This window comes from Oryctolagus cuniculus, chromosome 21 (genome assembly GCF_964237555.1).
Source record: "Oryctolagus cuniculus chromosome 21, mOryCun1.1, whole genome shotgun sequence".
NCBI classification, from domain to species: domain Eukaryota; kingdom Metazoa; phylum Chordata; class Mammalia; order Lagomorpha; family Leporidae; genus Oryctolagus; species Oryctolagus cuniculus.
Genome location: NC_091452.1, coordinates 10729888 through 10754902, shown reverse-complemented (window position 1 = coordinate 10754902; position 25015 = coordinate 10729888). Strand labels below are relative to the sequence as shown.

The 25015-nt window shown below is 60.3% G+C and overlaps 1 protein-coding gene across 1 annotated transcript in view; it reads left to right on the top strand.

The window, feature by feature from the left end:
• RBM19 (RNA binding motif protein 19) overlaps positions 1–25015 on the top strand; it is a 110660-nt gene that overhangs the window by 30296 nt on the left and 55349 nt on the right. The window contains exons 18-21 of the mRNA XM_070066254.1: positions 1909–1969; positions 4074–4153; positions 5659–5714; positions 9524–9640. Of these exons, the coding sequence (XP_069922355.1) occupies positions 1909–1969; positions 4074–4153; positions 5659–5714; positions 9524–9640 (314 nt within the window). The remainder of the gene's footprint in view (positions 1–1908; positions 1970–4073; positions 4154–5658; positions 5715–9523; positions 9641–25015) is intronic.

Genomic DNA, 25015 nt, shown 5'->3' with positions numbered 1-25015 from the left:
CGTGCGTGCTAAGATGGACGTGTCCGTGCTTGGATCCTGCAGTTGGGGGGGGGGGGGTCCTGTTGTTTCGGTGAGGTACAGCCCTCAAAGTCAGGGTCCCCTCAAGCCCCTAGGCTGGTGGAGCAGAAGACCGCAGAGGCACTCCAGCCCCGCAGGGTTCTGGCTTGGGGGGGGGGGGGGAGAGGACCAGGCACCCTGGAAGGTCTGGGGTTAGTGCAGGGCACCGCTGTAGGCGGGAGGGGGCTGCTGGGGGAATCCGGCCAGAGATGAGGAAACGCAGCTTCCGCGTCCAGAGAACCGGGCGCTGAGGCTCCCCTGCTGGCCTGGGAGCTCCAGCAGGGACACGCCGGCACGGAGCGCCTGATGGGTTCTTCTCTAATGAGCGAGTGGATGGCAGCAGGCTCACGGCTGTGAACCTGTTCTGGCAAGGAAGCTGGCCGTAGAGTTAAGAGATTGATTTCTGGAAACTCCTTTGAGCTCTAAAATTCTGTGGGTGGGTTTGTCCAGAGTGCCAGTGGCAGGAGTGTGGCGCAAAGACGGGGGAGTGGGAGGGAGGCGAGAGGTGAGCGCCCCGCCATCCTCTGTCGAGTGGCAGGGCGGCCCCACAGTGGACGTGGCCTGGCAGTGCAGCAGCATTGTGTCAGGAGCAGATGCACTTGTAACCGGTGACCCAAGACCGGGCTACGTAGCTTTCCTTCCTAAGTTTAGTTTAAAAAGCTATTATTTGAGAGGTGGAGAGAGGGAGACAGAGAGCTCCTATCTGCTGGTTAATTCCTCGAATGCCCACCACAGCAGCCCAAGCCAGGAGCCTGGAACTCCTCTGGGTCTCCCACGTGAGAGGAGAGACCTAAGTACTTGAGCCACCGCTTCTGCCTGCTGCAATGTGTGTTAGCAAGAATCTCAAGGAAGGAGCCGGCACTCTTTATGTTTTGCTTTTAGACAGAGGAACACACTAGCAGTGGCTGAAAGGTAAATGGCTTTGAGCCAGCTTGTGGCTTTGTTTTCGTGGGGTGTTTGTGTTTGTTTGTTTGTTTGTTTGGAAAGGCAGAGTTAGAGAGGGAGAGAGAGATCTTCTCTCTGCTAGTTCACTCTCCAAATGGCCAAGACTGGGACCGGAGTAGGCCAAAGCCAAGACCCTGGAACTCTGTCTGCGCCTCCCACATGGGGGGAAGGGGCCCAGGTGCTAGAGCCATTATCTCAGCCTCCCAAGATGCACAGTAGCAGGCAGGTGGATTGGAATCTGCGGGGCGCAGTCCCAGGCACTCCAGTGACGATGTAGGCGTCCCACGTGGTGGCTTAACCTGCTGAGCCACAACACCCACCCCACAATGTGCTGAAAATTGCTTTAGCCCCAGGTGCGGGGGTCAGGAGAGCCCTGCTGCCCTGCAGCAGATCCCGCTCTGCACCACGCCCAGTTCTTCTCTCTGTGGCTGGAGCAGGAAGCCAGCCCAGCTGGGGAGCACAGGACCCAAAGGCACCGTCCAGGGTACTTGAAGCGGGCCACTGCTCATCACCCACATGTCGTAGGGGGCTGAGACATGTCAGCAGAGACATCGGGGTAGGGAGAGTGGTCCAGAGGGGCCTTGCCTCGGCAGTGGTTGGAGCCGGGGCTGGCACATCCTGATTCCTGGCTGTCCATCTCAGCCCGATGCCTTTCTAGCTCTGTGCTCTGTCTGGCTGTTCTGAGCTTTAGTTTTTCCTCCTGAGAAATGAGGAGGCAGGTTGAGGCCCACCCCAGGGCTCCTGAATGCACTGAAGGGCGTAGGCCAGGCCCGCCTCCACGAGCCCCGTCCAGGTGTCAGCCCTGTTCTCGCCCCGCCCTTGCGGTGCCTGGAGTTGGGTGTGTGGCCTGCACGGGTGCGGGATCAGCCGGAAGTGTGGGTGATGAGCACACCCGTTCTCTTCCAGGTGTTTTCCAAAGTGGGAATGGTGAAGAGCTGCTCCGTCTCCAGGAAGAAGAGCAAAACAGGTACTGCCGGTGACTCAATCTGGGCGGGGCTGGGAGGCCGGCTTTCGCTAGAGGCCCACCTGCCCGCCTGACTCTAGGCCCTTCTTGGTCTGTTGTGGATGGGCGTGGAGCAGTGCTGTGCGATGGGCGGGGAACGCTGACCCGGCTCTGTAGCACCGCTGTGCTCTGGGCAGTCCTTGGGAAACAGCACGAGATGACCAGCCTCAGGAGTCCCCACTTCCCTTCCAGAGGAGAGATTCCAGATACAGACCTGGAACGTTCCACGAGCCATTAGCCACCCACCTCCCTGGCCAGCGAGTGCCGGGGAGAGACAGCCCTCATCTCTGGCCTCGGGGATTGTCCTGGGGGCTCTTGCCCCTGCTGGCTTCTTGCAGAGAACGAGCGGGGAGGGCCCTTGACCGTGCAGTTCTCAGCCTGAGTCCCTTCCTTGCGGCAGGGTTGGTGGGAACCTGAGCACCTGCTCCAGGCGGAGTGCTGATCCGCACGGTGATGCCTGCTGCCGGTGGGGGGGGGGGGTCCTCAGATAACCCCTGGGCTGCCTGGCAGTGAGCACATTAGTGCAGTGCCTGCTGCGGGGGAGGGTGTCCTCAGATAAGCCCTGGGCCTGCCCGGCAGTGAGCACGTTAGTGCAGTGCCTGCTGTGGGGGTGCTCATGGGCTGCTTGGATGCCTGAGCTGGTGGCAACAGCACCGTAAGGTGCACGTGTAGTGGGGCTCTGCTGGGACCGGAGCCTGGCACAGGGGTCTTCACATCAGCGTGGGGGAACAGGCTCTACAGAGGGAGGTGCCTGGAGGGGCACAGCCGCTGAGTTCAGGACTCCACTGGAGTGCAGAAGGCACCTGCGCTGTCCAGGCCACAGGGTCGCTGGCCAGAGGTCTCACCCTAGGGAGCCCACCCCTGCCCATTGGGAGCTCTGTCCATGCCGTAGACACAGTCATCTGGTCTCCCCAGGTCGCCACAACTCTTCACATGTACACCCCTTCTCAGGAGAGCCTGAGCGCCGGCTGTCCCTCACGGGTGGGGAGATCTAGACCAAGTGGCCACTCAGGAAGCAGAGACGCGCTCAGCTGGGAACGCTGGAGACGCTCGGAACGCAGGGGCCGAGGGGTGGGCCACTCCATGGCACCATGGGATGTCCCGGCCACAGGTCACGTGGCAGGAGTGCCCTTCCCCTGCCAAACCGGAAGGCTCATGGGCAGGAAGTGGCACGGCCAGAGTTCAGCAGAGACCTGGAGCCACGGAAGAGCCAGCGGGAGCCGAGGCTGTGTTGAACATGGCCATGGCGGCGGGGTGGAGCAGGAACCAGCATTGCAGCCCTGCCTCCTCTGCCCTCCAGGCTGTGGCCAATCCCACAGGCAACCTCGAGGCTGGGAGCCCCGCTGCTGCCTTCTGTTGGGAGGGGCAGCCTCTCTGGGCAGAGGGAGGAGCAGGGGGTGACTTGGAGATGAACTTGACTTTCCTATGGTTGCCTTTCCCATAATCTTAATGCACTTTAAGCACCAGACTTGCCCAGCACCACTAACCCTCCACCTCCCGTCCTGGTGGGAGGTTTTGGGTATCTGCGCAGAGAACGCTTGCTGTCGGAACCCCGGCTGCTCGCTACCTAGAAAGAGGGCGCTGGGTCGGGGGAATCACGCAGTCGCCTTCCCCGTGCAGGCGTCCTGGCTGACGCATGGTCAGCAGTGCCTGGGCGGACGCAGCCTGGGCACCTCTGCCTTCCCTGCGCTTGGGCGTCGTGTGCTTTACGTGCGCAAGCAGGGCACTGCCCCGGAGAGGTCGTGCTGCTGTCACAGCGGTGGTCATCCCGTTGCTTTCCGCTCCCTCCCAAAGGCGGAATTCTATTAGGAAGTTAATTGGCATGTCAATCATCTATTAATTAATCGGCAGCGGGGCCTCAGGTGGCAGCCGTCTAACCTGGCGGCTGATTCGTCAGGATGACGAGTACTCGTGGCCAGCCGGGAGCGGGGTCTTTTGGGGAATGAAGATGGGCGTGAAAAGAAGCGGGAGTCAGGCAGGGCGCCCGCCGGGGTCCCGCCGGAGCCCGCTCCCCAGGGCCTGTGCCTGCCAGCCCACCGCACGGGTGCACTTTGCCTCTGTCTTGCAGGAGAGCTGCTTTCCATGGGCTTTGGGTTTGTGGAGTACCGGAAGCCGGAGCAGGCCGACAGAGCCCTCAAGCAGCTTCAGGTAAAGCGGGCTTCTCCCCGGCAGCCACTGCGGCCAGCGGCCCACGTGTTCCTGCGCCAGTTCCTCTGGCCAGTTCCCTAGGGGCTGTGGTTCCCCACTGAAGTGAAGACCCGTTCTCAGCCCTGCGTGGCCACTCCTGGTCATGCATTCCTTCCCCGGCAGTGGTTTGAGGGCCTGGTTTGTGCTACATGTGGGGGAGACCACTCGCTCGTCCCCTCCTGGTGGGGCACACAGGCCGTGGACCACTGAAGCCATACAGGCTTGCAAGACCAGGCCGTGAGCTTGGGGGGGGGGGTGCTGCCTCAGACTGTGGGGTCAGCGTACAGGTCTCCGAGGAGCTGACAGGGAGCCGACCCTGGATTAGCAAGAAGTCAGCTACCCAGGGATTTGGAGGGGAAACCATCTAGGGGTTGGGAGCAGCACGTGCAAAGGGCCTGAGGCAGGGCCTGTACAGTAGGAATGAGCTTGGTCTGAGCAGCAGATCTCAGATGGGAGACGCAGCCTGGAGGGGGCGGTCGGGGTACGAGGTGGTTCAGTGAGGTCTCGGGAACTGGACCTCACAGACCATTTCAAGGACTGGGGTGCGTGCTCAGGTGGCGAGGGCTCTGAGCACACGGGGGAAGATCCGACCCATGCTTCCGGACAGCTGCTGTGGCTGCCGCATGGAGAGTACCTGGGGAGGGGGGCAGGGGAGACCGCTCAGACACCCGGGCCGGGGTGCAGGTCGGGGCAGTGCAGGCGGAGAGAAGGGAGCTGAGCCGACGGCTGTTTGGAAGTAGGCGCAGCAGTGTCCTCACAGAGGAGGAGGTGCCGGGCCAGATGGGGACCCAGCCCCCTGGAGGGATCGGCACCGCCCCAAGCAGCCAACCTCGGCCTGAGAGGGTGGGCTGGCTGCCTTCACGGACGCCCCGCGTCCCAGGGCACGAGGCAGTGCTGTCGCCACTGGACGTCCAGCGTCCTTGCTAGATGACGTGTAGTCTCTTCATCCAGGTTTGGTTCTGCCGATGCGGAGGGCCCTTCCCTTCCGAGTCGCTGCGTGTGCGCACGCGTGCACGTTCTCGCAAGGAACGGCTCGTGCGCAGCCCAGCGCTGCATTTGACGGGAGACGCAGGGGAGGTTCAAGGCTGGTTGTCCTAAAACGCCAGTTTTGCCGTCAGGAACTGGCATTAGAACCAGCCTTGGGTGCAACCACACTGCACTTTGATGGTTTTAAAGAGCAAACAAACTGCACTGAACTCCGCAGGCCAGCACTAAGGGGCTCCCCTTCCTGAAAATGTTTCTAAATGGCGGGGAAGTATGTGTCCCTGGGATGCACGGCAGTCAAGGCCTGCGCGTGGCTCAAGGGAACATTCTAGGGCGGGGTCTCTGACAAGCAGCTGCCGCCTGGCTCTCAGCCGTGCTGTTCCCAATTCCAGCCTGCTCCTCTGCCTGCCCACCTGGGGAGCCCTGGTGGGGGTGGGGTGCGGGTGAGGGTGGAGTGTGAGCCGTGATGTCTTCTCTCTTAGGGTCACGTCGTGGATGGCCACAAACTGGAAGTGCGGATCTCAGAACGGGCCACTAGGTAAGTCTCCAGTGGCCGCCTCTTTGATGCGACTGATGCTTTCTGTTCTTACTCACTTAGAAAGGAGAGCAAAGATCCTCCATTCACCTGTTTGCTCCCCGAGAGCCCCCAGCAGCCGTAGCTGAGCCACCCTGAAGCCAGCAGCTGCAAACTCGCTCCAGTCTCCCATGTGGGCGGCAGGGTTGCACCTGCTCGAGCCATCACCACTGCCTCCCAGGTGTGCTGTATCGGGAGCAGAGCCAAGACCCAAACCCAGGCCTCTGACAGGGGATGCAGGCGTCCCAGGCGGTGTTTTAACCAGTGCCAATGCCAGGCGCCCACCCTGCTCCATTCTGTCCTTGGTGCTGGCTGCCCCGGAAGGTGGCTCACAGCCTCCCTCACCGTTGAGGACTCTTGCTAATTAAGGCGACTAATTAAGGTTGCCAACCCCAGCACCCGTTTCTCTGATGAACTGGGACAGTGTTAGTCCTTTGGGTACCTGTTTAATACGCTTTTTTTTTTTTTTTGAAAAGGAGTAAGTACAAGAAAAGCGAGCAAATAATACTCATGTCAGTGAAAGAAAGAAACCAAGAAACCAAGGAAGAGCTGGCAAGGTGCTGGTGCATGGGACAGACCCGAGAAGCTGTGAAACCTAGACAGCTTACTTTGAGGCTTGCTTCTTCTCCGAGCCGGACAGCAGGGCCCTGAGTTGGCTTCCGGTTGATTCACAGGAGACACAGTGGGCACCCTGGGAGGAGGCAGAGCCGCTGGCCAGGGAGCAGTGGGGGGTTGGGGAGTTTCCCTCGTCCGTCTCCACCTGCCTGTACCTCCACACTGCTCAGCTCATCACACGTGCCCGCTGTCTCCCTGGAGCCCTACCCAGGCCCCTCGGGCTGTTTCCGTCTGTGGGCTCTGCTGCATCGGCCTCAGTAAAAGAAGGCTTGGTCTGGAGCTCCAAGAGGCTGAACGGGGCGGAGGGAGCAGGGCCCAGGCTTGGAGCCCGTGCTGCGGGTTCTGACGTAGCAGCCACGTGACCCGGGGCCTTCCACAGGGAGGCTGTGCGCCCCATACAGGCTCGGTCCCCAGCGCCTCTGGCCATCTTTCTTTTTTCTTTTCCTTTTTTTTTTTTTTTTTTTTTTTTACAGGCAGAGTGGACAGTGAGAGAGAAACAGAGAGAAAGGTCTTCCTTTGCCATTGGTTCACCCTCCAATGGCCAGCTGCCGGCCGGCGCACCGCGCTGATCCGAAGGCAGGAGCCAGGTGCTTCTCCTGGTCTCCCATGGGGTGCAGGGCCCAAGCGCTTGGGCCATCCTCCACTGCACTCCCGGGCCACAGCAGAGAGCTGGCCTGGAAGAGGGGCAACCGGGACAGAATCCGGCGCCCCAACCAGGACTAGAACCCGGTGTGCCGGCGCCGCAGGCGGAGGATTAGCCTAGTGAGCCGCGGTGCGCTGTCACCTAAGGAGCTCTGGAGGTCTCCCATTTCCTCATGTTCGTTCTTTCATCCAACAGAGCAGTCCTGGAAAGAGCTCTGTGCACTTGACTCTTTGGGCGCTGGGGACAGCGCGGTCTTGTGGAACGTACTCTCTAGGGCAGTGGGGGATGTGTCCCATGTCTGCTGTCCTGTGTGGCACCGTGGGGCACACAGAGTGGCCAGCACAACTGACTTGTGCAGTCTACTGGCACATTACAGAGTAGCCCAAAGCTTAAACGCTTCAAGTGACTGCGTCCGTTATCCCACAGTCCCACGCGTCAGGAGCCCGGGGCTGCCCGGCTGAGTGGTTGCAGCTTAGCTTTAGAGGCTGCCGTCATGGTGGGGGCCTGGGCCACCGTCACCCAACGCTCTGCCAGGGCTGGGCACTGGGCTCACAGCGGCTGCACTGGCATGGCCACGCCAGGGGCCGGGTCCTCACCCCGTGCCCCCTCCCTGCCAGGACTGCTCGGGTGTCTCCTGCAGGCAGCGGGTCTCCCCGGAGTGGGTGACCTGAGAGGGGGCAGGGGCACAGCAGTGTGGCGTTGGCCAGGCCTCATGTTCCACACCGTCTGCATCCTGGTGTCACACAGGGTCCTGTCCCCCCTCCCACCGTATCTGGGCCTCACAGCTGCCCTGCTGCAGTGGGAGGGGTCAGACGAGGCATGCATACCACGAAGCCGGCATCACTGGGCACAGCCTCACAGGCTGGCCTCCAGCCACCAGCGGAGTGGATTTTTAGTTTTGTTTCATTTTAATTGCACTGTAACTGGCTGCGTGTACCCAGAGGCTGCCGTCTGGGGTAGCACCACCCTAGAGAGATGAGACAAGAAAGAGAAACGTGGTGACGTCTGCAATACCCTGGCAGACAGCAGTGAGTGCCAGGTGGGGTGGGGGGGGGGGGGCTGGGGCGCAGCCACGGGGCTGCTGCTTCAGTGGGATAGTCAGGGACGGTCTCTGAGGAGGTGGCCAGGTGTGGGACTGCAGGGAGCCAGTCACAGCGAGAGGTGGTAGTGTCAACTGCTGCCGCTCACTGAATGGTCCCCACGTGGGGGTGCCGTGCCAAGTCCCCTCTGTAAATTCCCGGTCATTTGCGTCGGCACTCTTATGACATCCATTCTACAGATGAGGAAACTGAGGCCCAGGAAGGCCAGGTGACTGGGCTGCCCAGGTCCTCAGTGTCCCGGTAGTCACACACAGCCTTGCCCCTCCCTGCCCTGCTTGGGTGCGGCGGACGGCTTCCTGGGCAAGCAGGGGCTGCATAGGGGTGGCCTTGACCCCAGGCTGAGTGTCCTCTCGCTGCCTGGGCCCTCTCCGTGATGCTCCGTGGGCGGTGAAGCGTCGCACGTGAGACCTTGCAGCACAGCCGGGGCCTTCCGTGTGTCTGCAGAGTACAGCGCGGGCTAGGTTCAGTGGGAACCAGCCCCAACCTCGTCAGGGCTCCTGTCTTTTTTAAAATTGTTATTTATTTATATGTTTGCGAGGCTGAGAGGCAAAGCTGTCATCTGTTTACTCCCCAGATGCCCATTATAGCCGGGGCGGGGCCAGGCCAAAGCCAGGAACCAGGAATTCCATCCAGGTCTCCTGCGTGTGTGGCAGGGACCCAAGTACATGAGCCGGCACCCGTGACCTGCTGGGATGCACATTAGCAGGAAGCTGGAATCAGAAACAAAGCCAGGGGCCGGCACTGTGGCATAGTGGGCTAAGCCTCCGCCTGTGGTGCCGGGATCCCCTATGGGAGCCGGTTCTAGTCCCGACCGCTCCACTTTGGATCAAGCTCTCCGCTGTGGCCTGGGAAAGCAGTAGAAGATGGCCCAAGTCCTTGCACTGCACCCCCATGGGAGACCCAGAAGAAGCTCCTGGCTCCTGACTTCAGATTGGCTCAGCTCTGGGCGTTCTGGCCATCTGGGGAGTGAACCAGCGGGTGGAAGACCTCTCTCTGCCTCTGCCCCTCTGTAACTCTGCCTTTCAAATAAATGAAATCTCTTAAAAAAAAAAAAAAAAAAAAAAAAAAAACAAGCCAGGATTTGAACCTGAGCCACTCTAATGTGCAGGGCGGATATCGGCAGCATCTTGGCCGCTCGGCCGAGCGCCCGGGCCACTGCTCCTTTCTCACGTCCCAGGGGGCCCCTGGGTCCCTCGGTCAGGGCTGGGTGTGGCATTTGGTCGCCACAGATGTTTTGGGAGAAGGTGGCCGTGGCTCTCGTGCCCAAGGCGGGCGCTGCCTCCTCCTCCGGGGCATGATCTTGAACACGTCCCCCACACATCGGGCGGGAGCGGTGGCTGTGGGTGGGAAGCGGTGGGGTCCATGTGGGGCAGGGGCTGCTGCCACCCTCAGTGACCAGCGCCCTGTCCCTGCAGGCCAGCCCTGACCTCGGCTCGGAAGAAGCAGGTTCCCAGGAAGCAGACGACGTCCAAGATCCTGGTGCGGAACATCCCCTTCCAGGCTGACAGCCGGGAGATCCGCGAGCTCTTCAGGTGAGGCGCGCTGACCCGGGCGCCGCGTGCAGGCAGGGCCTGCGGGGAGGCGGCCGCGGTGCCGGGGTCGCCGTGGGACAGCTGGGCGGCCTGTCGGAGGCCGTCCTTTAGCCACCTTTGATTTCGCTCCGAGTCTCGGACACGGCTCCCCAGAGCACGGCATGGCAGCCGCCTCCTGCCCTCGGAGCGGGAGGAGAAGGGGCAGTGGGGGCGTCTCCATCCCCATCCGCAGCCCGGTGGGGGCTGAAACCCGGCTCTCAGCAGTTCCCCACCTGAGCAGCCTTGGGTCACCTGGTGGCGCGTGCAAACACGGGCTGCGCCCACGGAGTCCCTCGGTCTGGGGCGTTGCTCTTGGCTCAGAGTTGCCCTGAGGGTCCTGGCGTCCGCACAGGGTTGGGGACAGCTGGTCTCATTCGCGGTCTGAGGAGGGCCCCTCTGGGGACAGGGGAGTTGCTGCCTCCCGGGGCCGGGCAGGGGACCCAGACTCTGCCGGCCCCCAGCGGGGGCCACTTAGGAACCCTGACGACAGCAGGACCACGCCTCTCGGGTTTGGAGAGAGACCTTGGCAATCTCGTTTCTTGGGGGAGCTCTTTAGCAGCACCACCCCCCACCCAGGGCTGCCGTCTGCAACCTCTGTTGGCACATTGCTGCGATACGTGGTTTTCCAGATGAGTCGGGTGGCCCCCAGGGCTGAGCCTGGTGTGAACAGAGGAGAGGAGCTGCTCGAAGCCGCTGCGCTCCCAGGCAGGTGCTGAGCAGGACGAGACCACCTGCCCTGCGAGCTAGCGGGGGAGGCGGGGGGTGAGCCCCTGCAGCGCTGAGCACTGAGACCTGGCTGCGTCCGAGGCGCTCTGGGGCCGATGGCGCGCAGCCCACGCGTGGGGAACGTTCTGGATTCTCCCTTAGCCTCGTGCATTGAGCCTGCGCCTGCTGGGTTCCAGCAGGATCAGCAGAGTTCCTGGCAGGCGTCTTCCAGACGCGGCCCGTGTGTCGGGGCGGAGAAGGGGCTGTCTGTGTGTGCCGCCTGCCCTCCGGCTCTCGCTGTGCAGTTTACGGAGGGGGAGGCCGGCTGGGGAACTTGCCTCGGGAAGCCTCGTCCTCCCGCCCCGTCTGTTCTGTCACACGCTGGCAACCCGTTCACGAGCAGATGTGGTCAGCAGCAGCTGGCGCACAGACGCGGGTCCTGCGGTCTCACCCAGGACCCCCGGTGTCCTGCGTAAGGGGAGGGCACCACCTGGGGGGCCGTGCACCGTCATCGCCGAAGGGGACCGGCCCGTAGCCTGCCGTGTGTGCCTGCTCGTCTGGACAACTGCCTTCCAACAAGATTCCCGCGTAAGAGCGGCCAGTCAGGACAGGCTGGCTCAGGACGCCACGTGCTGGTCAGACAGCAATGCCCCTCAGCTGTGTCTGTGGCTAGGACAGGCTTATCCCAGGAAACAGACTGCAAAGGCAGGGACAGGGCTTGTTTCGCGTCGTGTGTTTTATTTACTTGTAGAAGCGGGGTTAACATAGTTACCTGTGCCTCTTCTCCCTGCCGTCGTCCTGAGAGTTTTCACCCAGCCTTCTCCTCCAGGGCTCTGCCTTGCTTTTGTTGTTCGCTCCTGCTGGGGGCTTGAGGCCATTCCCCGTGGCGGGCAGCAGGGGTCGCTGTGAGCCTTCTCAGGAAGGGAGCTCTCAGCTAAGAAACCCCGCACACACCGGATCTCAGACAAAGCCGCTGGCCAGCACAGGTCACCAGCCGGGGGCAGGTCGCTGGTTTTTGGGAGCCGGTCTGGTCCACACTGCCAGGTGGCCTCCATGGCCCTGAGTGTGCTGGGCTGGGCTCTGCGTGCCTTCCCACACGACCTCCCCTCCTGCGAGTGTACAACAGCCCCACAGGGAAAGGGTGCTGTGGTCCCACTTGGCACCCAAAGGAGACGGGACCCTGGGCCGGGGCCTCCCACCCAGGAGCACACAGCAGATCCCGGGTTGGGGTTTCCGTGACCTCTGTGGGTCATCTGTGTGGCCTGGAAACAGGCACACAGTTGTCACCTCCAGGCCAGGCAGATTCCGTCTGCCCCAGACCCTGCGGGCGCCCAGCAGTGTACGTCTGCACAAGGCCTCCGTGTTCGCCGTGTGTGAAATGGGGATGATTCTATGAACCTTCCTTTCAGCAGGTGCTAAAGAGGAATCCGTGCTAGCTCGCGGCCGGCTCCCCAGAAGCAGGCAGGGGCGGGGATGGAGTGGTCACTCCCGTGTCGCCGGCACGGTCCATTCCTGTGGGAGTGCTGTTGGGGGCCGGGGCAGGAAGATGGGCTCCAGTGCGCCCAGCGGTGAGAGAGAGGCTCGGGGGGCAGCGTCTCCCGCCGTGCAGTGCTCCGCGCGTGCCCTGGCCACTGTCTGAGAGCTCCTGTGGTCTTCTTTGTGGCAGAGGAAGCTGAGCTCCACGTTCATGGTCAAGGCCTGGTTGCTCTTCCTGCTCACACCCCTCCCCACCTCCCTGCCTTGTAGCTGACAGATCAGGGGCTTATTGTGCCTTCCTAGCTGCCAGAGGCAGGTGCCACTGACAGGCGGCTGAGGAGGGCGGCCATCGTGGCTGAGGCCTCAGGGAACTGGCTCCTGCCTGAGAGGAAGTGGCCCGTGGAGCCGTCGCCAGGACGGCGCGTGGGAGGGCCAGGCCAGCATCCCTTTTCCCAGCGGCTGTACCACTGACCTCTGACTCCTCAAGTCCCTCTGGTCACTGTGTCGTTTTACAGATGTGGAGACAGAGCCTGGAGAGACTGGGGCCTTTCCCAGTCCCAGTCACTGAGGCCGAGGCCACATCAGCACTAGGCTGTCTCCTCCCTCGTGGCCCCCAGTCCCTGTCACCAAGGCCGAGGCCACGTCAGCGCTGGGCTCTCTCCTCCCTCGTGGCCGCCTGTCCTGGTCACCGAGGCCACATCAGCCCTGGGCTCTCTCCTCCTTCGTGGCCTCATAGTCCCGGTCACCAAGGCCGAGGCCACGTCAGCCCTGGGCTCTCTCCTCCCTCGTGGTCCCCAGTCCCGGTCACCAAGGCCACGTCAGCGCTGGGCTCTCTCTTCCTTCGTGGTCCCCAGTCCCAGTCACTGCGGCCGAGGCCACGTCAGTACTGGGCTCTCTCCTCCTTCGTGGCCTCATAGTCCCGGTCACTGAGGCCAAGGCCACGTCAGCACTGGGCTCTCTTCTCCTTCGTGGCCCCCAGTCCCGGTCACCGAGGCCGAGGCCACGTCAGCTCTGGGCTCTCTCCTCCTTCGTGGCCCCCAGGCTGCAGTCACCCCTGGGAAGCTGGCAGGCACACCTCACCCTGACACCATGCCTCCCCCACTCGCCACCCCCTTAGATCTAAGGATACTAATCAGCGGCCGGAAGCAAGCCCTGATGTGGTTGATTTGGGCCTGCGCCATGCTGGGAGCAGAGTGGGTGGCGTAGACGGTGCCCCCTCTTCACGGTGCGTTGGGGCTCCCACAGAGCCCGGGTCTCTGACAGCGGCCTTGGCTGTGGCTCCCCACAGCAGCCCCTGGCGGCGTCCTCCCTTCCCCTCCCTGGCTGGCCCGGCGTCTGTGACAGCTCCATGTGCCATTGAGGTGGTCAGGGGTGCCCACAGAGCAGTTGGCACAAGGTCCGCAGCCTGGGAAGCCCCCACTTCTGGTCTGGCTGGGGGCGTGTTCTCAGCAGTACGTGACCGCCTTTGTGAGAGTTAAGCTTGGGCGCGGTGCCTGGCACAGAGCAGGCGGTTAGCACCACTGCAGTTCCTCTTTAAAACGAGGTTTTCTGCTCAGCGCCACCCCCTGGCCAGGGTAACTCAGCCTGTCCTGTCTCCTCTTCTCCCAGCTACCCTTGGGCTGCTGTCTGGGTGTGTCTTTTGAATGCCCTGAAGCCCTGCCCCCGGACCCCTGTCGGGGTCACTGCTCTGCCCACACTGGCTCGGTGCCCAGGGGGGCTGCCAGTGTCAGCCAGAGCACCCGGACCCACTGTACCAACCCTGACTCCAGGCCGTCCTAACCCAGGTGAGACGTGAGGCACAGAGAGGTTCAGGAGTCTGCCTGCAGCCACACAGCTCCTCTGTCACCCCGGAGCTCCAGCCCCTGCCCTGAAGGTCAGAGGAGATATACACACACGCACACACCTAAGGGTGGTGGCGGCTGCTCTCCTCCTTGGAGGCCGAGTCTCTCTTCACACAGAAGTGTGAGCCACCTGCTAGGGTGTGAGCGAGTGAGTTCACACCAAGTGTCCGGAAGCCTTCGTTACTGGCCTGCAGCCTGTGTCCCCAGCACGCCCATCTGTCCCTGTCCTCTGGCCGTGGCCGTGACTATGACTATGGAGGGAGGGCTGAGGTCAGCCTGCCCGCCCACCAGGCCTCTCCCGGCATGGGGTCACTTCCCGATTAGGTCCTGGTCGTGGGCAGTAGTTTCCAGAAGCTGCGAGCCCTACCGCCTGCTGGGGAGACCCGCGGTTCACCTGGTGCCGGGGCCGGGGTGGGTGTGCTGCATGCGGCAGGTGGGTGTATGGAGAGAGAGAGACACACTTGACAAGTTCTCCAAGGGTGGGTGAGGAGGGCAAGGCCGTCCCAGGTGTTGCCACCCCACATAGGGTGCCTCCTCCCTGGTCCAGGGGCCACCCAGCCCTGGGCCAAATCCAGCTGCCCCTGTGTTACTGAGCAGTCGGCCCTTTGTGGGAAAGTGTGCCGGCCCCTGGACTAAACACAGGCCCAGGTGGGCCGTCGGGGGAGCCCTGGAGACCTGGACTGCGACCAGGGGTCGTGGTTCTGGCTTGCCATTGCGGTTCCACAAGGGGCAGTGTTTTCGGCCCTGTTCTAGGACACGCAGGTGTCATGAAGCTCCGGTGAGGCCGGGCCGCGCTCAGTGTGCCGGTCTCGTCCCCTCTGCACCCCATTTCCATGTCCGGGGATCGCTGCTTTCCCTGCCTTGCCGAGGTTTGGAAGGAGGGAGTGAAGGCACTCATCCAAGCATTTAGCACGCACAGAGCTTCAAGCACTGAGCAAGCCTGGCTCCTTGCGCTCTCATTCCTCAGGGGTTCGCTCAGCTCTGCTGCGCCAGGTGCCTTGCTGCTCCCCGAGGAGGCAGCTGTGAACCCAGCAGGCAGGGTCCCTGCCTTGCAGCGGTCAGCCCTCTGATGTGGTGGGCTAGGAGCTCTGAAGAAGGTGGCGATCCCAGGAGCGGCAGGCGTGAGAGCCGCCAGGACACGGGCCACAGCTTAGAACAGACGTTGATTCTTAGAGTTCTGGAAGCCAGAGCTCCAAGCTCCAGGTGTGGGCAGGACCGGGCTCCCTCTGAGGGCTCCAGGGGAGCAGCTGGCACTCCGGTCTCTGCCGCTGTCTCTCTGCAGAAGGAGCCCAGTCGTCAGATCCCGTGTGATCTCTTCTTACTCACCTCCACCTACAAAGGCCCAGTTTCTTTTCTTTATCAAATTTTTATTTATTTTATTAATTTATTTGAAAGAGTTATGCAGAGAGAGGGAGAGACAGAGTTCTTTCCACTTGCCGTTCACTCCCCAAATGGCCACAATGGCCAGCACTTGGCCAGGCCAAAGCCAGGAGCCAGGTCCTGTGTGGGTGCAAGGGCCTAAGCACTTGGGCCGTTTTCCGCTGCTTTTCCCAAGCCACGAGCAGGGAGCTGGAGCGCTAGTGCAGCAGCTGGAACACAAACCAGCCCCTGTGTTGGATACCAGCGTCTCGGGCTGCAGCTTTACCCGCGACGCCACATCGCCAGTCCCAAGGCCCAGTTTGCATAGGGAGACACAGTCACCCAGTACAGGGTACCTGGGGTGAAGTGGGCAGGAGAGGCTTCTGCGGAGGGGACGTTCAGATCCAGGCCTGAGGGAGTGAACCCCGTGTGGAAGTGGAGTCCGCCCCTGACTCCCCTCTCACTTTCGGGGAGAGAAGTCCACAGATCAGAGGCATCCCGTGTGCTGGGCACACACTCGGCACTCAGGACAGCCCTTCCAGCTGGCCCTGCCTGTCACTACCTGTCCCCGCATGTCCTGCCCAGAGCAAGCACGATTCTGGCCCCTGAAGACGTGCCTTGGTGTTGCCTGTGTTGTACTTCGCATGCATAGAACCTAAGCATGCACTTCCTGGCTCCACACTGTTACGTCGTAGCAGCGACTTGTTCAGTCTTGTTGCCGTGCAGTGCCTGTTGTGTGACTGGAGCAGGGTGTGTGGATCCGCGCTGCTGCGGGAGATCTGTTGATGGGAGATGGGGCGGTTTCCGGGTTAGGAGCTGTTTTGCATAATGCCCCTGTGAATCGCATGCGTACGTTTCTGTAGGGGGCAGGTGTGGGAGGGGACGCATAGTTCAACCTTAGTGGATACAGCTGGTTGTGGACCCCCTCCCCCAGCCACCAACATCTGCGGGTGCTCCTCTCCCTACGTGGACCAGTGTGGTATTTGCATGTCACCCACGCACACCCTGTGCGTACCTTCAGTCATCTGTAGCTTCCGTAAAACACCGGCTGCAGTGTAGCTGCCGTGAGAGCAGTGTTCTGCTGTATCATCCGGGAACGATGTCGGGGGGAGGGTCTGTACCTATCGAGTCTGCTTTTCTCTTCCCGAACATTTCTGACCTGTGGTCGGTTGACTCAGGCTGTGAAACCCATGAGTACAGAGGGCCGACCGTATTGCCAGCAGGTCTGCAAAGCGGAATTGGTTTCTGTCCCTGTCGGTGCCGCCCCCGCCCCCACCCCCACCCCCGATCTTTACCACTACTTAGTATTGGTGGCTTTCTCTCCCCAGCCGTCCCGGTGGGTGTCGAGTGTTGTCATCGATTCGTGCTTGCCTGGCGGCTAAGTCGCTGCTGTGATTCGTAGGTTCCTGAGCCGTCTGCATGTCCTGGTTTCGGAGCCTGTTCCAGTCGTCAGCCCAGTTTTAAAAATTAGCTTCTGTGCTCCTGGAATTAATTTTCCTTCTTCATTTTCCAGTCCCCTTTGATCTGATGTTCTGTGTGTTGAATGCGGGCCCTTTGGTCCCTCCCGCATCCTGGGAGTAAGTTTTCACCCTCTCTGTGGTGTCCGGGTGAACAGAACCTCTTCACTGTAGTGACGAGAATTTGACGTTTTATTCCCTCACGGTCAGAACGGCCTGTGTCCTGTTGAAGGCCCGTCGCATCGCCCCCTCCAGGCTCGCGAAGATGCCCTGCCGCTCGTCACGGAATTGCCGTGCCCGGGGCGGATTTCTGTGTGTGGTGTGAGGCAGAGGCCAGGAACGTTTTCTCCCACGTGGACCCTGGCCTGGCCCAGCATCCTGCAGCACTGATTTTGTCATAAATCTGGGGGCTGTGGGTGCGAGGGTCTGCTCCCCCCTCGCTGATCTGCCCTGCGCACGCGTCCCTGGGTCAGTCGTCCTCATGACCCGCGCTTGCAGGGCACTGGCTGGCTGGGGTCTTTGTTCCTCTTGCACGCGGCCGTGGCTGTTGTTGCCCTTTGTCGTTTGGTTCTCTGAGCTTTATTGACATATTCATAAGAGGTGTTGGGAGGAGGAGGAGGATCTCCCTGGGGGAGAGAGGAGTGTGAGGAGGTGTTGGAGTCACGTGGGCCCCAGGTGACTGTGGCTTGGAACAGGTGTCAGTAGAAGTGTGTGCCTGGTCAGCTGCGGACACCCTGTCGGGTGGCCTCCATGGGGGCTGTGATGGCAAGGACGACAGCTTTATCTGGGTCCTGAGCAGTTCAGGGGGAGAGGTGCCACCTGAGGGGCGAGGCAGGCTGGGGGGCATGAGCGCGGCACACCCCCTCCCCACTCTCACCGGGGTGCAGGACCTCGGGGCGTGCTGCCTGCAGGAGGGCGACTGGTGGCAGACCTTCCTGAGAACCGAGTTTCTCTGAGTCCCAGCACATGCAGACACAGAATGGGGCGTGGCCATGCGGAGCGCGCAGTGCTGAGGCAGGAGATCAGGCAGTGAGACGCAGAAGGCCCCATCCTGCCAGCCCGTCCACGAGAGTCCTCGGGTGCACGGCCGTGGAGACAGGAAGGCAGTCGGGAGGCTGGGGAGCGGCCGCGCAGGGTCCAGGGTTTGCGGCTGGGCTGGTGAAACGCTGCATGGGCGCACAGCTGAGCACACTGAAACCCTTGAGTGCTGCGCTCTAAGTGGGTGGGTTGGATTAGCTGTGAATCTTCCCAGTAAAGCTGCTGCTCCCAAGAAAGACACCTGTCCACGAGTGTTCGTAGCAACTGTGTCAGCACCCGAAACCGGAGACGGCCAGGTGTCTTTCCACAGGGGCGGGGGGGTGGCCTCGCACGTGGTGGCCTGTGCGTGGACGGCTGCGTGCATGCGTGCGCAGTGCACAGACACAGCGGGGGAAGCTGCTGAGCCAGGGCCGTCTCCTCCCCCTGCTGGTCCCGCAGGTGCAGTTTCAGTGTCACAGACTCAGTGCGGACGCGGGATAAGAGCGTGTGAGACTGGCGACGTCTGAGTGGGCCCGTAGCTGTGCCAGTGTCGCTCTCTGGGTTGCGGTTTCCTGCTGTGTTTCTGCCACATCGTACCACTGGCTGGATGGGATCTCTCTGATTAGTCCTTACAGCTCCTTGCCAATCTGTAATTATCTCAGACTTAAAAGGTCTTAGAGATGAACATCCCAAACCCTGAAGGACTAGGAAGGACCCTCTGCAGTAGTGAGTTGCCCATCACCTGGGGTGAGCAAGGGAACCCTAGGGTACCTGTTACGGACGCTCACACAGGCATTCCCGATGGAGGCAGAGGCCCGGCTGACTCCCTCTGTGGCACTCCCCTGCTGCAGTGTGGTGGCAGGGGCTGTGGGGCCGGGTGAGGGGAGATGCTGTTGGCTTTGGGTTCAGCCTCTGGTGGAGAAACGTCAGCGTGGCACAACTCCCCCGAGTTTCGTGCACCGTGTGATGAGTTTCTGTGCTGTATGACTTCAGTCGAGGCTGATTGAACCCAGGGATGTACAGCCTAGTAAGTATGGCTCATGTCCTCGGATCTGTTTTTACTTCGTGGTGTAAGGCTTGAGCCTGGTGCTACAGAGAATGCAGACAGACAGTAAGCTTCCATTGTTTGCCACGTGAGGGAAGCCGGGGATGCTTCTAGAGCCTTCCCGGGGAGCTAAGAGGGCAGAGCAGAAGGGCTGCAGGCTCTGCCGCCCCAGGATGGGCACAAAGCCACGTTCCTGAGAGCGTCCTTTCCCCGCGAGATGCCCAGGAGCACGGCCCCCCGGCCTTTGACGAGACCCTCACACACCGCGTATTCTCTCCTCCTCCTTGTTACCTGCTCTTCGTCTGTAAGGGTGTCCCCCGAGGTAGTCTGAGGCTGTACAGTTGCTGCTGCTCAGACCAGGACGAGATCTGCCCGCCCAACGGAAGTGCGCAGTGTCCTCGTCCCTCAGTCATCAGGAGTTGGCTCTCACTTTTTCCAGTGGAGAGAGCGCCAGCCGTGGGGTCAGGAGGTCTGAATTCTGGCCCAGCTCTGCCCTGCCCCCGCTCTGCACCCTCAGGCAGGTGCATGACTTCTCTGGGCCTCCATTGGTTGAATGAGTCTGAGAAGGGGTTGGGCCAGGCCAGCCGTGGCAGAGAGCATCTGCCTGCCAAACCAGCACTAACCTCGTTGGTCATGGCTGCTTGAAATCCTGTGTAGGAGGATTCTGAGGCTCTTTGGGCTGCACGGGAAATGGCATTGTAATCGATTAGTGATGTCTGCCCTGGCCGTGGGAGCTGCGTCTTGGATAGGTAAGCAGCACCTGCAGGAAGTCGACTGGGGACGTAGTACTCATCTGCCACGAGGCTGTTGGGTCTGCCGGGCTGACCAGTCGGGCAGCCACAGCCGAGGCTGGGGCAGAGCCCACCGACTTTCCTCCCTTCAGGGAAAATCCTGATGATGAGCTCGGAGTGGAGAAGGCTCTTTCTCTTTTGTTGTTCCCTTCCTTCCTTTGAGATTCCACAGACTTGGTCTCCGGCTGCCGCTCAGGTTTTAGTTCACGGCATGCCCAGACTGATTCCAGGGAGGCAACAAAAGCCTAGCCAAGGAGCAGGGTGCCCCAGGGAGAGGCTGCTGTCCCCAGGGGCGGGATGGCATTGTGCGCCAGGGGCGGGAAGCAGGCCCCGCAGATCCCGCTCGCCCTAGCCTCGCTGTCGCACCTCCTCTCTCTCCATTCAGTGCCTTTCAGCTACAAGGTCCCTGTGCTTTGTCTGGGCTTGCCGGGGAGGCCGGCGCAGGCTCCTTGTCGGAGCTGGTAATTGTGCCCCGAGTCTCCCAGCATCCTGGGTGCTGAAAGGCAGCGGGGAGCCCTGGCAGCTCGGGGAAACTTCTCCAGGGGGCAGCTCTGTCTCCTGGTGGCTCGGAGCCTGCTGCGGACCAGGGAGGTCTGAACACACTGCTTCTTAGTTAAGACATAATTCTTCGGCTTAGCAAATATTTACTAAGCGTCTCTAATGAGGCAGGGACGGCGCCAGGTGCTGGGTTACAGAAACGAACCTGAACTCCAGGAAGAGGAGGAACTCTCTCAGTTTCGGGGAGGCGGAGACAGGGTCCCGCGTTACAATCCTGAGCATGGAGGCTGGGTCATCCTCACTCAGTGATGCCGGGACCCAGGATCTGCCCTCGGAAATGGCAGGGTTACCAGACGTGCGTGGATCGCCGTGCAGTGCAGGATCGGTGACGCTGGTGAAGCGCTCGGCGTGGGCCCCAGCCCAGGCTGGCTGGGTTGTCTGTTGCAGCTCATGGCTTGCAGAAGACACCAAGGCCATACTGGGGCCGGGACACACCTGTCCCAGGCCTGCCACTAACTGGTCAGGTGCTGTCAGGGAAGTGGCTGGCCTTTCTGACCCTCTCCAAGGAAACAGAGTTGAGCCCTCACCCACTTGATGGGCTCTGAACAAGCCCCGTGTCCTAGGGGAACATCTCATAGAATCGTGGGCTGTCAGTGTTTATCCAACTTGAGCAATGCACAAAGGGCCCTTTAAAAGCAAATTTGAAATCTCCCCATCTTTGCCCAGGGTGCCAACAGATACTTTGTAATTTCAGCTGGGCATCCCTCAGAACCCAGAATTTTGTATCTTTATTTGTTTCATTTTATTTGAAACCTAGAAGCAGGGACAGAGGGAAAGAGACAGAGACAGACATGTGTTCCATCTGGTAGTTCATTCCCCAAAGGGTTTCAACAACCGAGGCTGGGCCACGCCCACTCCAGGAGCTGGAAACTCCATCCAAGTCTCCCACGTGGGTGGCAGGGACCCAAGTACTTGAGCCACACCTGCTGCCCCTGGGGCACACATTAGCAGGAAGCTGGAGTTGGGAGCTGAGCCAGGACTCCAACCCAGGCCCCTTGATGTAGGATGCGAGCATCCCAAGCGGGGTCGTACCCCTGTACCAAACCCCACCCCGGTATTTTTATAATTATGTTACTTAACCGCGTACAAATGTACAACTCAGAATAAACCGACAACTCGTGTTTACGTTCTTGTAAGACTATAAAGCCACACACATTTTCACGTTAAATACAAACAAAATTTGAAATCAGTGGAATTCAGATGCACAGCCTTATTTGAGTGTGATAGATGATGTCGCTGTGCAGCAGCCAGATTCAGAGTGTGGGTTCTGATATTAGAGAGACGCAGCCTCGGGTCCAGACGCGCAGTCTCTTTCGGGACTTGCGCATTGGCAGTGCTTGCGCCGAGTGCCTAGTGGTAGGAGAGAGGGCGCTGTGCAGAAGGGGAACACCCACCGCAAGGCGTCCTTTGCCCGGGCGGCGTAATCCAGTCCCTCAGTCTCTGCTCATCGTCAGGTGCCCACACCCCCCATCAGCGTGCCAACTCTGCTCCTGTCTCCAGCTTCCTGTGAACATGTGCCTTGGGTGGCGGCAGGGCGTGGCTCCAGTGCCTGGGTCCCGGCCACTCACTGGGGACACCTGAGCTGAGATCGCAGCTCCTGGCTTCAGCCTTCGCAGCCTCAGCTGTTGCCTCTGGGAGTAAACCAGTGGTATCACCTAGTGGTTCTACAAAGCCAACCTCATCACTTTTTTTTTTTTAAGGTTAGCCTTGTAGTGTTACTGGAATTATCAGTGAGTGGATAGACTGTCACTCTTGGAATTGGGAATAGGAAAATGTTTTCTTGTTCATCATGGCTAATTGATCTCTTGCTGCAACTCGATACACACACCCTCATCGGCTTCCACCACGTGGAACGCGCTGGTTCGTCCAGCAGTTCCTCTGTGAGGTTGATGTGCCTGTCCATGGGGCGTCCTGGGACCATGGTACTCCCCCAGCCCTGTTCTATGTCCAGACCACCGAGGACTCTGGGTGCTGGGATGCCCCCTGCCCATCACGTGTCCAGCACAGGCCCTGGAGACTCCTCACAGTACTCTGGGAACACGTATGTGTGTGTGAGTGTGCGTGGAGAGTGCGCGGACGGCCGGCCGTGGCCCAATGCTGGAAATGTCTCCTGTTAGAGCGCCAGCTGCAGCTTGCTGCCTCCGACGCTGAGTGGCGGTGATGGCCCAGCCGGCTGCGTTCCTGCCACTCATGTAGGAGGCCTCGATGGCACCGAAGGCTTCTCAGGGGCATTGTGGGCATCTGGGGAGTGGACTAGCTTGCTCTCTGTCTCTGCCTCTCAGATTTAAAAGAAAATTATAAATTAAAAACTTTATAGAAGAAAATATATAGAAAAAGATGCATGGTTTCAAATATTTTTGCACCAAAATAAATATATTCTAACTCTATTTTTCACAAACTCTTTGAATCTACACATTGAAAACTAGACTGTCTAAGTGCTGGGCTGTGGCGCAGTGGGTTAAGCCGCCACCTGCGAGGCCAGCATCCTGTGGGAGCACCAGTTTGATGATACAGCTCCCTGCTAACGCACCTGAGGAAGCAGTGGCTGCCAGTCCAGGTCCTTGGGCCCCTGCCACCCGTGTGAGAGACGACTTCTGGGCTCCCAGCTGTGACCTAGCCCAGCCCTGGCTGTTGGCAGCCCTCTGGGGAGTGAACCAGTAGATGAAAGATTTCTCTTCCCCCCCATCTCTGCATCACACACCCCCTTTTATACTCTGCCTTTCAAATAACTAATCTTTTTAAAAATGAGAGTGTCTAAATAAAAACAAAATCTAAAAACTGTCCTCCAAAAATAGCTGGCCCTCCCCTTCCTCACACCTTCCCCTTGCCGTCACACAGATGTGGGCATGTGTCCACATGTGTGGGGCGGCAGCAGAAGCCGTCCTGTGCAGTGGGCGCTTACTGTGGTCCACACGTCAGGTCCAGCATGCCCTGGGCCCATTGAGTCAGGCAGGTCTCTGCCTCCGCCAAGCCCACTGGTGGCTGCACCAAGGCCAGGTACGCTTCTGGTGCTCTTTAGCGCATCCTGATGGGGCGTTTGCCTGGGAGTAGGGTGTGGCCAGGGACTCCAGGCTGATGGAATCAGCGAGAGCTGCGCGGCGGGGAGAGGGAGGGGTGTCGCAGCTGGAGGCTTCGTGCTAAGCAAACACCAGCTGTTAGCATAGGCGTCAGAGCACCAGCATTGTCACTGAGGGGAGAGGCAGCCTCCAGAATTGTGCAGTATTCAACCTGCGCCACCCACCGTGGCAGACCTGTCTGTTTTCAAATCTTGACTCCTCCCACTGTCGAACACCCAGATGCTTGGTGTCTGATTCTGTAACATGGAAAATAGTCCTAGGTGCTTGGCAGGGCTGTTAGGAGGAGTCAGTAAGATGATGGGAGTAAAGCACTTAGCCCAGTGCCACGGTCCCCGAACTCTGCCGAGGCACTCTGGGGTGCCACAGGGACCTGACACTGCACCGTGGGGTATCTCAAGTTTCTGGGGGAAACCGTGACATGTGTCAGAGATGACGTGGACTGCAAACTGTTAGGTTTTTCTTTTGGCCTCAGGACTTTGTAAACCCACGGCCCTGGACTCCTGGGCCTGGGCCTGCTGCAGAGTCGGTGCCTGGGCGTAGGGAGGAGCGGTCTTGTTAGAACAGAAGCAGAGCGGCACGCACGGCCCCGGTGCTGTTTTCTTCCACGTCTTCCTGTGTCCCCGCTGTCATCCGTGGGGCCCAGGGCTGGCGTGCAGGGTCACGGGGCCGCCCCTCACGCCTCCCGTCTCCACCCCCCGCTCTCGTGGATTGCCTTCAGAATGCCGCTTTCCCAGCAGAGTTTAGGAGAAGCCCAGGGCGCCTGCAGCCATCTCAAAGGGCTGTGCCGACAGCATCACAGATGTCAGAGGCTCAGGAGGGAAGGCGTTCAGTGCAGGGCCACTGCCCCGAAAGGGCCAGCAGCCCGGATCCAGGGCCAGATCCGCGGGGCCAGGCCCTGAGCTCGCAGCCTGCTGTGTGCTCAGAGCGCCGTCAGCCTCCGCGGCAGACTGGACCCACGGCCAAGGTGGGTGCTCCTCGCACTGCAGTGCGGGCTGCTGGGAGACTCGGCCTGGTCTTCCCCGCACGAGGCCAGCAGCGTGCGATCCGGCGGGCAGGCCCAGCCCGTTTCTGCTTGGTTTCCCCGTTTCGATGTTCTTCCTCATGCTAGCCACCTCTGGCCACCTCGTGGGGTGGGGTCCTCTTTAACCCGCAGATGCGAAGTTCAGTTCTACCCAGACGCCATTGTGTGCTCGGCTCTGACAGCGAAAGGCCACTTTTATTTAGTGCAGCCGAATTAGAATTGTTCCCCTTTCCTGACCCCTGTCATGCACCCTGCATACAAACAAGCCCCGCTCTCAGACTCCCTCCCTCCCTCCCTCCCTCTGTGTGTGTGTGTGTGTGTGTGTGTGTGTATCTGTAGGTAGATAGGTACAGATACATACACATATATACACATGTGGGGGGTTTGTTAAAACAATGGAATTTAGTTGTGCAACTAAAACGAATATGTTTTCCTTGTTGAAACAAAAACTTGGGGCAAAAATGCCCCTTCATCAGCGGCACCTTGCTCGGGGCCACCCTCCTCCCCCAGAGCAGTTCACATTAGGCATTCTGTGAATCTTCTAGATCTTTCTCTGCATTCCATGCATATGCAAACCTGCAGACAACATATGCGGCAGTATTGGATCTGTTTGGACAAAATGGCATTGGGGCCTTCTCTCCTTGAACTGCGTCCTTGCGTTCTGATTCTGTCTGTAGCTCTACCTCACCCTTCTTGGTGCCCCGCGTTCTCACTCCTGGCTGAAAAAACCACGCAGCCCACTCCTCAGATGGAAAAGTGAGGTTTGGAGCAGAGAAAGGCCCCACCCTGGGGAGTGTGAAGCTGGTTCTCACATCCAGCCCACCTTCCCAGGCACACTGGGCCCCGCAACCAGCCCTGTGCTTACCGCCTGCCACACGCTCCGTCCGCCCATCCAGGTTAGTGGGAGTTGCTGCCAACGCCGTGGGTGGCCAGTTTCCAGGGAATTAGAATACGGCAGAAGGCACTTAGCATTGCAGCTCAGTGCGCTG